Genomic DNA, 17541 nt, shown 5'->3' on the forward strand with positions numbered 1-17541 from the left:
ACAATTCAGCTACTTCCCAGTGAGGTCCTCTCTGCCTGAGGCAGTGTCACTGACCCCCAGAAGTTTCCCAAGACCCCCAGGAGCCTCCTGATGCCCATCCACAGCCCTCCTGTGCTCTCCTCACTCTTAGGCAACCTACCCTCCCTCAGGTCCACTACTATAGATAGGAGGAATAGTCTAATCTTTTACTGAAGCTGTTAGCAACAAGGTGATACAGATGTGGTTAATCAGTCTGCCTTACTTTAACAGGCTGCATTCGACACAGTATTTTAAAAATTAATGTCCTGAGGGAAGTCACATGCCTTTAAACTCACACCAAAGGAAACTGATTCTATAAGTCCACTGGTAAGTAGTGAGTGGAAATTACTTCATTTCCTCAGCCTCAAAGATGATGTTCTATTACTTGAGAGGAAAAAAATCCTTACTATTTAGAAAATCAGTCCTCTTATGGAGCAAAAAAGAAACAGCAGAAGGGAAAAGAAGTGAAACGAGAAGGATATTAAAAATCCTCTGGGAATTACTTCCAATTATTAGTCAAATCAAAGAGTAGAGGGCTATTTATTGACTAAGCACTTGCAATGTGCTGCACATGAGAAGCTGAGAAAGCACACTGCTGCCATTACAGAGTCTGTGACAAAGACCAATTGCTAAGAGCATGAGCAGCAGAGTTAGCAGTTCAGAACTAAATGAGCAGGCAAAGGCAGGTACCAGATGGAATGGGAATCTTTCACTTGATAAGCATCACTCTAAAGCAATCAGAATTGGGAATGTTCCCCAAAGAAGTTCTAACGACATTCTGGCCCAATATGCTATCAGCACCATCTCAAGGAAGTGATGGGATTTCAAATTCAGGGGGTCATAGGACTTCTCTGGTGGTCCAGTGCCTAAGGCTCCACACTACCAAAGCAGGGGGGCCCCAAGTTCAGTCCCTAGTCAGGGAACTAGCTCCCACATGCCACAACTACGGAGTTCACATACTGCAACTAAGAGGTCACATGCCACAACTAAGCACTCACATGTTACAACTAAAATCCCGCATGCTGCAACTAAAAGATTCTGCCTGCCGCAAAGACGATCAAAGATCCCATGTGCCACAACTTAGACCTAACGCAGCCAAATGAACAAATACTCAATAGAATAAAATAAAATTCAGAGAGTCAATTAGCTGACTAGCTTACATGTGTGCTTATAGTTTCTTAAATTTTGCTTTGGAATTACTTTTATAAGCATAGTACTCTTAATGATGCTTTTATGCTTTAAGATTTTTATTTCAGTAAGATATAGCAGCAGAAAAGTAAGCTACAATCTTGAGATCCTATTTACCACTATACATACCTTGCTTTTTGGACAAGAAAAAATAATCCCTCTACCTGTGCAGCTTATTTGAATCATGGGCAACATTATTACATCCAAACCCTTTCCTTGTACTTGATATGAAAGTATGTACCTACCATCTTGAAAAGTGTTAACCTATAAAATGACAGCAAATTCCTTAAGACATCCAAGCAATTACCCTGGAAATTTAACCAGCATAAACTGGGTATCTCAGCAAAATAGTTTGTCCTCTACTTTAAAAAGGCATGCAAAAAAACCCCACAGAATGATGATGTACTCTTTTATGACATTAACAGCTGTGATTCTAAGCTAAAAGCTGGGGCAGATGTGGGGTTCTGTAAGGAAGTGTGGCAAACAGGCCTAGCCCTCCACATTCCCTCCACTGGACAGATGAATGGCTGCAGTCACACTCCTATGTCCAACTTTAAAGTATTAGTCCATGTCTGCAATCTCATTAATGTGTTTCAAAGTGTACCAACAACATTTTCGAAGTCAATGTTTCCTGTCCAAATCAAGTAAATTTTTTTCTTCCTCTTTAAGTAAATTTGGTAATAGTATTTAGAAGCCAGAAGTTAAAATAATGTATGCAGTATTTGGACAGCCAAACTAATTTTTTAAAATTTCAGTTCTTTGAAAGGAAAATGTAAGCAAAGGACACAAAGTGTTTTAACTGCCAACATCTAGAGAGATCTCACATGCACATTCAGACTTGCCATCCTCCCTCTTTGGTGACAGTCGGCAGGACCTGAGTATGATGCCCACCTTACCCATGAGATCTGTTGCCACCTCTCAGATCTCCACGGCCCTGAAAGCAAGTCAGTGACTACTTGTTAAGGTGCTCTGTTCTGCTTCCTTTTCTTCAAGAGGAGGTAAGAAAACCCACCAGTGTGGGAAAGCAGCAGAGACAGGACAAAAGGGGGACAGTAAATGAAAGTAAATGGTCCTGCATTAAATATGCAAATAGTGTTGTGAAAGTCACTCAAAATGTCTAAAAAAACAATTCAGTTCAGTTCAGTCACTCAGTCGTGGTCCGACTCTTTGCGACCCCATGAACTGCAGCACGCCAGGCCTCCCTGTCCATCACCAACTCCCGGAGTCCACCCAAACCCATGTCCATTGAGATGGTGATGCCATCCAACCATCTCATCCTCTGTCACCCCTTCTCTCCTGCCTTCAATCTTTCCCAGCATCAGGGTCTTTTCCAATGAGTCAACTCTTTGCATGAAGTGGCCAAAGTATTGGAGTTTCAGCTTCAGCATCAGTCCTTCCAATGAACAGACGGATTTCTTTTAGGATGGACTGGTTGGATCTCCTTGCAGTCCAAGGGACTCTTAAGAGTCTTCTCCAACACCACAGTTCAAAAGCATCAATTCTTCTGTACTCAGCTTTCTTCACAGTCTAACTCTCACATCCATACATGACCACTGGAAAAACCATAGCCTTGACTATACAGACCTTTGTTGGCAAAGTGATGTCTCTGCTTTTTAATATGCTGTCTGGGTTGGTCATAGCTTTCCTTCCAAGGAGCAAGCATCTTTTAATTTCATGGCTGTAGTCACCATTCCATTATAAAATAAACTCATGGCTTGCTTCACTGATTCACATTATATATGTAATTCCTATATGCATTTTATATCACTGACTTCAAATTTAATTTTTTAGAAGTATTTTTGGGAAAAACCTACCTTATTTGATTTCATTGTTCATTAATCCCTCTAGTTACTAAAGAACAGACTCAAACTGATCATTTAAATATTTTGTCAAACTCTAGAAAAAGAATATCTAGATTAAATGAGGTAGTATTTTCTCTGTGCATTATACCTAACAATGTTCATATGAGTAATTGATTGGGGGTCTTGAGAGCAGAAGTAATGTGACTTTTCAGAAATGGAGTCTTCAATGGGCTCAATTTGCCAGATAAATGTTCTAACCTCCTGGGGAGTCCTAGGTTTATAGCTTAAAAACTGACAGCATATACTTAAGTCCCTATCAGTTCAGTCCCTATCACTGAACATCAAAGATAATGCTAATGTCCTATATGGACCCCAAGATTATACAGGACTGTTCCAAGAAAAGCCTTTCTTATACACAAAAGCTTATGTTTTTAACAGCACACAGAAAAAAAAGTATCTGATCAAAGACTATAATTTAGAATGAATCCCAACTGGGCCATCATTTTGTCAAGTTAATAAAAATTATTTTAAATCAATAAAATCTAGAACTATACTTCAAAGACTAAATCTTCTGTTCTTAAATTCAGAAGGAAAACAGTACAGGTTTTAAAAACAAGCTGCTGTAATCCGAACATTGTAAGTTAACAACTAAAACGGGTAGAAAGTATTTTAAGAGACATGCAAAGGAATCATTCTTAAGTTAGTGTGCTGTCCCAGGCATCCAACCATTACAATCCCATCAATTTAAAATGAAACTGTGGCATGACAATTACTCGGTTTACAAATAAGAGAGGCATGTAGTTTTTATGAGCTAAGGACTCCGGAGGTGGATCTTCTACTTACCAAAGTATCAGCTGGTGCAGCACTGATTCCCACTCCAACTCTGGATATGCAGCCTGGCTAGCAAGTCTGACTCCACACTTGATCCCCCATGAAAAAGCCTGACGCCTCGTGCACCGTGCTGTCTCATTCTACACTTGACTGACATCACGACAATTCCCTGGCCTAATATGGTTCAGGAGTGTTTGGGTATGATATTCCCCACTACGAACCCTGTTCTAGCTGACCCAGAGCAGGGACCAGGCTAGAGTCCTATTTAAAGGACAGAGTCACTCCCTAGCTGGTGTGTCTAAGGACTCCCATTGGGCAACTGAGTATCTGTCGTCTTCATTCCCAGGTCACCTGTAACAAATAGAGTTCTCTCTCTGGTAACTTTTAATTACTGAAGCTGAAAATGTACCACCATTTCAGTAAAAATTCTAACCAACAGTTCCACTGTTGTCCTTCCACTAATGTCAAGAAGGACATTAGTCAAATGCTACTTGTACTAGAAAGCTCTAACAGATCGAGCAAGTAAAATTCATCAGGCTTGTAAGAATCTCAAGCATAATCCTATAATTCAGCCCCTATCTTCAAACTGAGTCTTTAACGGACATAACATAACCTCATTTTAAGAGCCAATGAAAAGCACAGAAGGGCTACTCACAGACCAAGAGAATAGTTTCATCTGAGGTCAATCCTTTTTCATTTGGTAACGATGACAATTCCACTCACAGAAGAGAGACTCTCAAAGTTCAAAGGTTTAAAGTTTCATTAGAAAAATCATACATAAAATAAAAAATATGTTTATCAACAATAATGGTATTATTTCATTCAGCAGATTCATGCAAAACATGAGTGACAGTATAGAAATGACAATATAAAATCTCATACAACTAACTTATCTGGAGAACCAATCCCTTAGAAGGCAACTGCAGTTCCATTTTCCCAAGCTCTCTTCTTAAGTTGAGGGTTTTCTGTAATTGGTTTTACCTTTTCTCCAGAACAAGTTTAAAGATGCATGTCATTTTCCCATCACCAAGTACTTTATTTCCCAAAATGTTTAAACCAAGCACCTGATAACCAGGTGTATCTGTTGCTTCCGATTCTTTTATTTTGCTAAGGAATATGAAACTGCTTTGAAAGTCAATCCAAGATTACACCAAAGTTCTATTGTCCTTGGCTACTTGGCTCTTTGTCCTCGTCGGCTTCTTAGGAAGTATGAGTAACAGTCATCGGTAGCTGCACAACTGACATTATAATGAACACTTTGTTTTCCTCTTTGTAAAGTATGCCTATAGGTTCTACCTCCTCTCTGCCCACCCGGTGGCTCCACCTCCCTGATCAGATTCAGACTTGGGAGGAGGTTTTTGTTCCAAGTCTCTTAATTTCTTCTGTGATCAAAGTACACGAGTTTACTTAAGATTTTTCAAAAAGAAAGAAAAAAAGTCTCTTTTATTGTTTCAGTGAGAAAATGCTGAAACCCCAAGAGAAGTTTACCACCTGTCCCAACTCCACTCCATCAAGGCTGCCAAGCAGCTCCCGTCTGCTGTGACAGCAGTGATGGGATGCCCACCATCAACTACTGTCAGCACCGGTGTGACACTTCAGACTGCGTCTTTTCACTGCTCGCTTTATTCCTAAAAAGCAAAAGCCTTTGTAATTAGACTAAATTCAGTTCTGAAAGTGAAGGTATTTGTGTTGTTCCACTGTTTGGTTACATGCACAGGACAAAAGACAGGATGACTCATTTACCCTGAATAAAACGAGACAGTGACAACTAGGTTGATTAAAATATTCCTGTAGCTTAGAGAAACTAAAGCAAAGTGCAAGCTGGAACAGAGTTCTAAACATCTCCCGGGTGAAATTCAAACTATCGGAAAGAAGGCGAAGGGGCATTAATAGGATCAGTGTCCTAAAAAACTATCGAGGTGGAAAGCCACCTCTGTGCGCGCCTCCACGGCCCCCCCTGAAGCCACCTCTTTCTCCTCGGAAGTTAGATCGATTTCTCTCTCGCCCACGGCCAGCAGAAGTGCCACCTCTTCCGCCTCCTCTGGGAGCTCCACCTCCTCGATCAGATTTAGATTTGGGAGGAGGTGATTTTGGTCGAAGTCTCTCAATTTCCTCTGTACATCCAGTCAAATAAGAATTCGGGGCACTGAAGTAGGATGCATACGTTTCTGCATTGTAGTTACTATTTGTAAGAGTTGGTCCAACTGTAAGCCACCCTGAAATGGAGGGAAGAAAGATTAACCTTTTTATGCCCCCCAATTCTCTTACTGATCTTTAGGAGCCATTTCAAATCTCCAGTGTATTTCTAAAGATGTCCCTATCACTTACTCAATATTGATATTTTACATAGAACATGTGGCATTTAACTATGGTCTTTGATTTCATATATATATATATATATATGTGTGTGTGTGTATATATATATATATATATATATATATATATAGTTTGCTTGTTTCGTTTTTCCTCTTAAACTGTAACTTTTATAATATAATTGTCATTTCCATCCATATTTCACATTCTGTGAGAATAGGATTTAGAAAATATTGGACACCACATGAATTCTGCTTAGTGAAAATTTATTAAATTTTATATCACCTTCCTACTTGTAGAAATGGTTCCAGTTTTCTGACTAACATCCTGGAACTAACTTTTGCTTCTTTTCTTCCAACCACATTAACCCAGCTGACAGGTCTTAGAAATTCAACCTATTACCATGTTGCTCCTATTTGTTACCATCTTTCCATTTCTACTCCCACCCTTAAGAGTTTTTGTTTTTCTACTAGTTTTGTCCCCTACACATATAACAGACATACATGTATACTGTAATGCTTTCTCAATCTCTCCTCCCTCTAAAAGTGGAAAGCCTAAAGTAAAGCTAAAACCACATTCCTTCTCTGCACAACCTTCTGGGCTTTCCACTAAGCCAGAATTCAGAAATATGGAATCGAAAGTCTTATACAATGAGGTCTGAACTAGCTTTCTAATCGCACTGCTGAAACAATGAACCACTATAGTTAACTGTTTGCACACGGATATCCACCTTGAGCCTATAATTTTCTCTATCCTGTCAACCTAGTGAAAATTCCATCCTTCAACATCCACCTTAAACATGTATCTTAATGAAATGAATTATCTTTCTGAATTTCCATTACATATTATATTTCTATAGGTAAAAAGGTATTTTTGTCAACTTCATTGCTAGACAGTTTTCTTTATAAGGGTGGTTTCTGTTCAATCGCCTTGTATCTGCAGCAGGAAGAACTACAGATTAACTGTAAACGCCTGATGGAGACCTCGTGCTTCGAGGCTCCCTCCACGTGCTGATTCCTGATCACTGGGGCAGGCCGAGGAATCTCTAAGAATGAGGTTCTTCACCTGAAAAATCAGTCTCACACTATTGATGCCTTATCAAGATTATTTCTTAGACTATTAGGTCCATGATAAAATGCAAAATATTTGACTAAGATCACATTCTAAAATGCAGTAGCCTTTTTTGTACAACACTGTGTTCATCATTTAAATCATCTAACAGTACACAGATAAGATCTGTAATATCTGGAGAAAAATAACAGATAAAACCGTATGATGCCTTTCATGTCTCATCAAGTAGACACCCTGGTAAAAGTCAGATGAAAGAATACACTGCACACCTATGTGGTCTCACTGACAACTGAACCTATGAGACTTCTACTTGCTTTTGGTTTATTTTCTGCTATATATATGGTGCTGTGGAACACAACGCACAAGCAAGAGGTAAGAAAAAATTCGAAGATTTAATAAAAATAGTTAATATTGTCTCTTTCATGCTATATAGCCCTACATAAATAAGACATGTAAACCTTTACAAAGTAAATTGCAAGGGACGCTGCTTCCCACTCACAAATTCTTCACCGCAACAGAGTTCTATTAAAATTTCTAATCCTTAATTTCTAAGAACCAAGTAAGCTTAAATTAGCCTGGCTTCAGCGAGTATGATATATATAGCAATTTTTAAACTTTTAAAGCAGTAATAAAGAGTATTCCTCTGGTATGTGTTATATACCTTAGACTACCTCCTTGAGGAAGAAGTGTATTTGAGGATTTGATCCAAATAAATTATAGCCTCTTGAACAGACTTCTCTCAATTGTTCCTATTATTATTTACATGGTTAACTTCCTACTACATAATTTTCCCAAGTGGATATTCCTTCTTAATACTAAAATAATTTTTGCAAGAATGGGCAAAGATAAAGAATCAGATAGTAGTTTACAAGCAAAAAATAAAATCTGAACCTTTAAGACTTTGTGCAACTGGTATAGATATAGATAGAAGGGTATCAAAGATATAATGTATAATATAAAGTGGGTAGAGTGGCCACAGCTAAATGAATGGAGAAAATTCCCATGATGTTATAGTTATAGAATATTATAAATACAAACTGGCACCAAAATTTGTATTTTTACTTCAGTTGCTGTTTATGCTTGTATCTACAGCTATACTTAACAATTATCTACTCTCTCTACTCCTTAGGTTCTTCCACTCACATTAAAAAAAAACTTAAAATAATGCTATAAAGCCGTTAAAAGCATTATAACTAATTATTTAAATGTAGAAATAATTTTGACGTATATTTTGACAAATATTTTGACATAATATTGAGAAAAATATAAAACGATGAATGACACAGTTATGTAAAAATTTGTATGCACAAGAGGATTGGAAAGTATTATGCAAAAAAAATAATACTTCTTGGAAGTAGTGAGGTTGAATCTTTTTTCCTCTTGAAAATCTTCTTTAATGTTGTTACACTGACTTTTCAATTATTAAAAGATTACCATCTGTTTGATGTTCCCTTTTATTGTTTAAAGAGCTTTGCTTTTTCTTTAAAGTTTTCTACTTCCTTTAAACAGCAGTTCCCACTGGAGATTGTTCCCAGATTCAAGAGCTATTTTTGGGTACAAAGGTTAATGATGGAAGATAAAAATCTGTTCCTTATTTCCTCAAACACTACAGCCATAATCTTAATATTCAGTATCTATGGACATCTACACTTTCTGAAAAACACACAATTCCAGCTAAGCATCTAGTTGTTACTTTCTTTTAAGCCAGTGAAGAGGAAATATTTGCTTGCCACAAGCTCTGTTGCCAAAATATTTTACTTTGATAAGAGAGTAAAATCATCTACTAAACCTCCAAACAAGATGTTCATGTATGTGTACAGCAGAAGTCTCAACAACTCAAAGTTCATTCTGTAGCTGTCTATCTAGTAAGGGTGTAATAACTCAGGCATGACTATATATATATATATTGAGAAAAACTGGTTTTAAAAGACTAAAGAAACTATGAGGCATAACCATAGCATTCCTACCCTTTAAAAAAAACAATACGCTATTTTACTTTAGAATTTAATAATTCAAGGGTACAAGCTGCAATTTCCAAGAAAACCAGTGAAGGAACAATGAAAGAATATTTAACAAGTTAATAAAAAAGAAACACTGAATAATATAAGAATACTTAATCCAAAAGAAATGAGAGAAAAGGGGACACCGAACAGGTGGTACCAATGTAAAGCGAACAGTAAGGTGGTCACCTTCCCTTCAAACACCCTCTTCCAACAACACGAGACAACCGTATGCATGGATTGACTCACCAGATGGTCAATACTGAAATCAGATGGATTATATTCTTTGTAGCCAAAGATGGAGAAGCTCTATACAGTCAGCAAAAACAAGATGGGGAGCTGACTGTGACTCATATCATGAACTCTTTATTGCAAAATTCAGACTTAAATTGAAGAAAGTAGGGAAAACCACTAGGCCATTCATGTATGACCTAAATCAAATCCATTATGATTATACAGTGGAAGTGACAAATACGTTTAAAGGATCAGATCTGATAGAGTGACTGAAGAATATGGACAGAGGTTCCTGACACTGTACAAGAGGTGGTGATCAAAACCATTCCTAAGAAAAAGAAATGCAACAAGGCAAAATGGTTGTCTGAGGAGGTCTTACAAATAGCTAAGAAAAGAAGAGAAGCAAAAGGCTAAGGAGAAAAGGAAAGATACACCCATCTGAATGCAGAGTTCCAGAGGGGGGATAAGTTCCAAGGAGGGATAAGGCCTTCTTAAGTGAACAATGCAAAGAAATAGAGGAAAATAGAATGAGAAAGACTAGAGATCTCATCAAGAAAATCTGAGATACCAAAGGAACATTTCATGCAAAGATGGGCACAATAAAGGAAAGAAACAGTATGGACCTTATAGAAGCAGAAGAGATATAAGAAGTGGCAAGAATACACTGAAGAACTGTACAAAAAAGGTCTTAATGACTTGGATAAACACAATGGTGTGATCACTCAGCTAGAACCAGACCTCCTAGAGTGTGAAGACAAGTGGGCCTTAGGAAGCATTAATACGAACCAAGCTAGTGGAGGTGACAGAATTCCAGCTGAGCTATTTCAAATTCTAAAAAGTGATGCTGTGAAAGTGCTGCACTCAATATGCCAGCAAAGATGGAAAACTCAGCAGCGGCCACAGGACTGGAAAAGCTCAGTTTTCATTCCAATCCCAAAGAAGGGCAACGCCGAAGAATGTTCAAACTACCACACAATTGTACTCATTTCACATGTAAGCAAAGTAACACTCAAAATCCTTCAAGCAAGGCTTCAACAGTATGTGAACCAAGAACTTCCAGATGTACAAACTAAATTTAGGAAAGGAAGAGGAACCAGAGATCACACTGCCAACATCTATTGGATCATAGAAAAAGCAAGAGAGTTCCAGAAAAACATCTACTTCTGCTTCAGTAACAACACAGTCTTTACTGTGTGGATCACAACAAACTGTGGAAAATTCTTAAGAGATGGGATACCAGACCACCTTACTGGCCTTCTGAGAAACCTGTCTGCAGGTTAAGTAGCAACAATTAGAACTGGACATGGAACAACAGACTGGATCAAAACTGGGAAATGACTATGTCAAGGCTGAATATTGTCATCCTGCTTATTTAACTTATATGCAGAATATATCTGCATGAGAAATGCCGGGCTGGATGAAGAACAAGTAGGAATCAAGATTGCCAGGAGAAATATCGATACCTCAGATATGCAGACTGACTCCATCCTAAGGGCAGAAAGTGAAGAGGAACTAAAGATACTCTTGATGAAAGTGAAAGAGGAGAGTGAAAAAACTGGCTTAAAATTCAATATTCAAAAAACTAAGATCATGGCATCCAGTCCCATCACTTCATGCCAAATAGATGGGGAAACAATGGAAACAGTGACAGACTTTATTTTCTGTCTCCAAAATCACTATGGATGATGACTACAGCCATGAAATTTAAAGACACTTGTTCCTTGGAAGAAAAGCTATGACAAACCTAGACAGCATATTAAAAAGCAGAGACATCGCTTTGCCGACAAAGGTCCGTATAATCAAAGGTATGGTTTTTCCAGTAGTCACATACAGATGTAAGAGTTGGACCATAAACAAAGCTGAGTGCCAGAGAATTCATGCTTTTGAATTGTGGTGCTGGAGAAGACTCTTGAGAGTCCCTTGGACAGCAAGGAGATCAAATCAGCCAATTCCAAAAGAAATAAACCATAATTTAGAAGAACCCATGCTGAAACTGAAGCTCCAATACCTCAGCCACTTGATGCAAAGAGCCAACTCACTGGAAAAGGCCCTGATGCTGGGAAAGATTGAAGGCAGGAGGAGAAGCGGATGACAGACGATGACACGGTTCGATGGCATCACCAACTCAATGGGCTTGAGTTTGAGCAAACTCCAGAAATAGTGAAGGACAGGGAAGGGAAGCCTGGGGTGCTGCAGTCCATGGGGTCGCAAATAGTTGGACACGACTGAGCGACTGAACAACCACAAATATCAGAAACTACATTAAAGGTTACCCTAGTGGCTCAGTGGTAAAGAAACCCCACGCCAATGCAGGAGACACAGATTTGCCCTTGATCCTGGAAGATTATACATGCTGCAGGACAACTAAGCCCATTTGCAATTACTGAGCCTGTATTCTAGAAACTCCAACTACTGAGGCCGTGTGCCAAAACTACTGAAGTCCTCGTGTCCTAGAGCCTCTATTTCACAAGAAAATCCACTCAAATGAGAAGCTTGTGCACCATAACTAGAGTAGCCCCTGCTAGCTGAGAAGTCTGTGTAGCAACAAAGACCCAGCTCAGCTAAGAATAAATAAAAAGAAATATTTTTTAAAAAGAAATTACATTAAATATAGACTTGACTTGTAGCTCAATTGGTCAAGAATCTGCCTGCAATGCAGGAAGCCAGGGTTTAATCCCTGTGTTGGGAAGATCCTCTGGAGAAGGAAACGGCAACCCACTCCAGTATTCTTGCCTGGAGAATCCCATGGACAGAGAAGCCTTGCAGGCTCATGGTTCATGGTTCATGGAGTCACAAGAGTTGGACACGACTTAGAGACTAAACCACCACCACCACAACCAAACAATTCAATTAAGGGACTTCCCTGGTGGTCCAGTGGTCAGGATTCCACACTTCCAAAGCAAGGGGCATGGGATAAATTCCTGGTTGCAGAACTGAGATCCTATGTCTCTCAGCCAAAAACAAAAACAAAAACAAAAAAAACAAACATGGGAAAGGGAACAATCAATTATTTTAAAAAACCCCAATTCAAAGATAAAGATTAAAACTACCTATTTAATGAAAACTACCTCTGTGTTTGATCACAAGAGATATATTAAAGGATATGGAAGACTGAAAATAAAGCATGGAAATAATATGCAAAGCAAACACAAACCAAAAAAAAAAAAATGGAATCACTGTAATAATGTTAGATGAAGTAGGACTTAAAGTTAAGAAACTGGATTAAGAAGGACATTTCTTAATATTAAAAGCATCAATCTACTAGGAAGGCATAAAAGTCCAACATTTTAAATACACCTAATAATCTCGAATAGACATAAATTCAAAACTGACAACTAAACAGAACCACAAACCCATAATCTTAATAGATTTAAACATACCTTTCTCATAGAATAAATAGTTAAACAAAATCAGTAAAGACATGGCTGACAGAACAGCATACAACAAATACTACAATCAACAACAAAAAATTTACATTATTTTCCATCAGACTTTCATCTGAATTGGATAGTCATCTAAATTCAGTCAAAGCAAATTATAAATTAGTGATATTTTATGATACATATTATTTGACCACAATATTAAGCCAAAAAGCAATGACAAATGATAACTTCAGCAACGCAATTATTTGACCACAATATTAAGCCAAAAAGCAATGACAAATGATAACTTCAGCAACGCAATTCTGAATAACAAACTGCCAAGATAAACACCATTTAACTTTTAAATACAGAAAACATTTTCTCTAATCCTAAGCCACAGAGAAAAAAACATTTCACACACAAAATATTTCTTTGTAAAGAGAATGCACTTTTATTTTTCTCTTTATCATTTTACAGAACTTTATGAAATTCAAGACCAGTTTCTACAAACGAAGATATTTCTAAGCGTGTTCACTAAAGCACATCCACAGAGACCAGCTGACGAGTCTGGGGTGGAGGCAAGGAAGATGGATCCCGTTATACCTACCCACCTACCGCAACTTTAAGGGTTACTTTTTTTAGAACGAACATCAGAGTTTCTCCTAAATTCATAGGTACTTTGAAGGCCAATTATTTCACTGTACCTTCTTCAACTTTTACTTTGTATAAAATGTAGACTATTTAAAACAAATAAGATCCTGGCTCCTTTTCAGCTTTAAACAACATTTCTAGCATGGTAAAACCAAACAGGTTGATTTCATATACTGTGATTGAACAATGCAACGTCCTTAAAAGTAACTTTTATATTTTCCGAGAAGTAAAAGAAACGGAATGTATAATTACTTCAACAATACTTTGTAAACAAAAGCTGTGCCCTCTGAAAAAAAATTCCAGTCTATAATAGCTTAATTATTTTCTACTCATTTTTTTCAAAATTGTAAATTCACATTATACAGATTTAGTCAAAAAAGTTAAAGTTTTGATAAAACAGTATCATGATATATGTAAGGAGACAAGTCAAGTACTAATAAAGCTGGGATATATCATATATTTCACAAATGTACGGTTATTTTCTACAGGATCATTTGGTTAGCAGACATTTAGCGCCATCTAAAAAGTAGGACATTTTGTTCACGCCAAAAGGTCCTCGAAACCTGAGCAAATCTGGTCCCTGCCAAATAATTTTGGACAGGGCCAAATATCAGGAGCCTTTTGGTGTGGACCAAATGTCTTACAGACGTTTTGGACAGGACCAAATGTCCATTATGCATTCCTTCAACACAGTATTTATTTAATAACCTAAATGCTGGGTCAAAAGAAGAAAATAAGAGAGTCTTCGCTTTCCATGAGACTGAAATGCTAAAGAGACTGACTATAAACATGTCCAAACGATTTTATAATTCAGATAATAATAGTGCTATGAGGGAAAGAGTGGTGGGAGGACTGGATAGTACTGTGAAGCCGGCTAATTTAGACAGTGTTGTGAGAAAAGGTCTGTCAGGATCAGAATGATAGGAAAGAGGGCCATGAAAGAGTACTGAGACAAGACAGAGTATACTTGAAATACAGCAAGAAGAGGGGTCAAATATGTCATAAGCATTTTATTTTACAAAGCACTGTGTACCCTTTCTTAACATCTATATCTCAAGGAACTATCAACACTTCCCCCCCGCTGAGATCTTACCTGGTCGAATTGTACTATCTCTTCCAAACAGATGAAGGCGTCTTCTACCAAGACAAAAATGTTCAATTATATGAAAAATTTCTACAGGCTTTTCTATATTGCCAATTTCAGGTTCTTCTGTGATAATCAAGTCAATGTCAACATTAGCATGAATGAAGTCCCCATCTGTGCTACGCTTAACAGTTCCTTTGATCCCCATAAGGCAGTGTTCCTAAGTAACAATAAAAACAGGCCAATTAATCTCTTTTCATAAACAGTCATATTGCACAACATTTTACATTTCAAATTCCAAAACAATACTCATTTCTCTGAATCTTTGGGATATAGTTCTATGGGCAAAAACACAATAGGAAAAACCTGGATCTCTGGACCTCCGAAGATTGGCAGGGAAGCTAGACATTAAACTCAGGGCTGTCACATTTTAGATAACTGAGTCAATGACTGGGATCTTTTCTTCTGCAACTCTTGATAGTAACTTGTTTCCAGAAGTTATGGAAACATGGGACTTGACTTCAGAATCTGATGTCATATTGGGTCTTGCATGATCCAAGAGCAAATCTATACACAAGGTGTAAGCCTTTTCAAATGGAGGAAAGACTTTAAGCAAGGATACAAACTTAAAATACTCAACATACATAAATGTGAAAGTCAAACAATTTCCTTTTTTGTTGTTTATTGTTTGACCTCTATTTAATCTGGACAACAGGGTATAGTTTAAATAAATTTAATCTCACTTGACTCCATGAACCAACGGATGGCTTGGATTCCCTTCAAAAAGAATTTCTAGCCCAAGAAAGACTTCAAAAAGACCCTCCCCCTGAAGCTCCCAGAAGAGTGAAAGACTGGAGGACAAACTGTTAAACCCTGATAACTAGGAGGGCAGTCCTACTAATCAGAGGTTCTCAGGGTTCTTGTTCAGGTTCTTATGCAGAAAAAAGAAGGGAAAGTGAAAGTTGCTCTGTCCATGGAATTCTCCAGGCCAAAATACTGGAGTGGGTAGCCTTTCCCTTCTCCAGGGGATCTTCCCAACTCAGGGATCGAACTAGGGTCTCTGGCATTGCGGATGGATTCTTTACCAGCTGAGCCACCAGAGAAGCCAAGTATACTAGACTGGGTAGCCTATCCCTTCTCCAGGGGATCTTCCCAACCCAGGAATCAAACTGGGGTCTCCTGCATTGCAGGCGGATTGTTTACCAACCAAGCTATCAGGGAAGCCCAGAAAAAAGGGAAGAGGAGAGAAATATTCATCTCAGCTGGCCAGCTATTGAGTCTTGCTGCCATTTCTTTTTTCTGAGTCTAGAGAAAGGAAAAAATATGGGGGTCAGAAGTACCAAAAGCCCATATCTGACTGAGAATTACAGTAGTATAGGATATACGGGAATACATATTACCTTCTCCAGCACAGCACAGGCTTCTCTGAGTGAATAAAATTTTTAAAATGAACTTGGCTTTGTTACTTTAATGCTCAATGCTATCTGTGCAAGTCTGAGAGAACCCTTCCACCAAAATGAATTAAACAGCATGGAGTCATCTGGAAAAGCTTGAGAGAAAATAATTAAAATACAGAAAAGAAAACAGTAAAGACAATACCTTTGTTCTCTGGAAGACAGCCTTTGGATCTAAAGTCTTAGTCTTCCCAGGATTGTTTTTATTGGTTTTAATCCAACAAATATCTTCACATCTTCTGTAACCCCACTTGCGTAAACACTAGAAATAAGAGAATTTTTAAAAAATCCTTAGCTAAAAGAAATAAACAATACTTAACCAACCAGCATTAAAAACTTCCTAGAGGTTTGAGACACTAAATTCCAAGATGGCATAGTAATTTTGTATTACTGTAGAAACAGAAAAAAAGAAATACTTGTCTTTAAATATACAGCCATTATAAAAACATATAAAATCAAAACATGTAAAAGACTATATAATACTCCAATTCTTTATACTACCTTCCACTGTCATCAATAGAAAGTGAGCTTTAAATAAGAGAATAAGCAGCCCCTATTAAATCAAAAAATAATTCAAAAGGTAACTGTTCTTGCCACCTCAATTTTCTATCCTCTGATAAAGCTAAAAACTGTTGAGAAGTTCTAATCAGTAACTTCCTTTCAAATGAGTCTTGTAAAATGTTATTTTTATATATTTAATACTAAACCTCAAAAATCCAAAAACTTACAATTGTCTGTATATTTCTTTATAGGATAAAACTTTACTTTCAGCTTTATGTAACCTAGACAATAGAGAGTTTTGAATCTTAGTGTCTTAGAATCTGTCATATATGAACATATAACAAATACCAGCTAAGTGAGTACCCAGAGTAGCATTTTGAGCCCTACCATATGTAGGTGTTTGCTAGCTGCTGGGATTAAAAACTTGAGTAGGATGCAGTCCTTACCCCTAATTGACTAAGAGCAAAGTAGGAGGAATTAAGTAAATTGTGCAGTGCAATACTGTTGGCACTATGATCAAGTACAAATAAAGACACAGTGGAGCATAAAACATATGTACTGTATGCACTGTATAAACTGAGATACACCTCAAAATGGAACTTAGATTTTTAACTTAAAATCTCAAAAATCACAATCACTATCTGTTCCTGTTGCCAAATATTTGTTTAGCACTGGATATTCATGAAGTATCACAAGGGCCTAAATCCAACAAGCCCTAATCAACTTACCACAAGTTCATGAGTATTTCTCATGCTGTATTATTTTTGTAATTATTTGGGGCCAAAATCTGCTTTCACTAGTATGATAAACTGCTGCATAAACAAGTAAGATAAAGCCTCCTAGTCAATTTCAAGCTAATTTGAGGGGTAGGAGAAAAGCCCAAAGCTAGACATTTGATCTAACAAGGGTAATATACCTATAAAATATACCAATATACCCATAAAAACATACGGTGTGTTTCTATTTTCTTAGATTTTTTTTTACAGCATCTTAGGGAGATGCCAGCAATAAAACAGATTCCCAGTATACAGT

General features: G+C 37.5%; 1 protein-coding gene across 1 annotated transcript in view; it reads right to left on the bottom strand.

Moving 5' to 3' along the window:
- Window positions 1–4585: 4585 nt before the first annotated feature.
- METTL14 (methyltransferase 14, N6-adenosine-methyltransferase subunit) overlaps window positions 4586–17541 on the bottom strand; it is a 39936-nt gene continuing 26980 nt past the window's right edge. The window contains exons 9-11 of the mRNA XM_061164136.1: window positions 16154–16270; window positions 14564–14774; window positions 4586–6055 (exon numbers count right to left, since the gene is read on the bottom strand). Coding sequence (XP_061020119.1) covers window positions 5751–6055; window positions 14564–14774; window positions 16154–16270 — 633 coding nt within the window. The 3' untranslated portion in view covers window positions 4586–5750. The remainder of the gene's footprint in view (window positions 6056–14563; window positions 14775–16153; window positions 16271–17541) is intronic.

The sequence above is a fragment of the Dama dama genome, chromosome 17 (genome assembly GCF_033118175.1).
Source record: "Dama dama isolate Ldn47 chromosome 17, ASM3311817v1, whole genome shotgun sequence".
Lineage (NCBI taxonomy): Eukaryota > Metazoa > Chordata > Mammalia > Artiodactyla > Cervidae > Dama > Dama dama.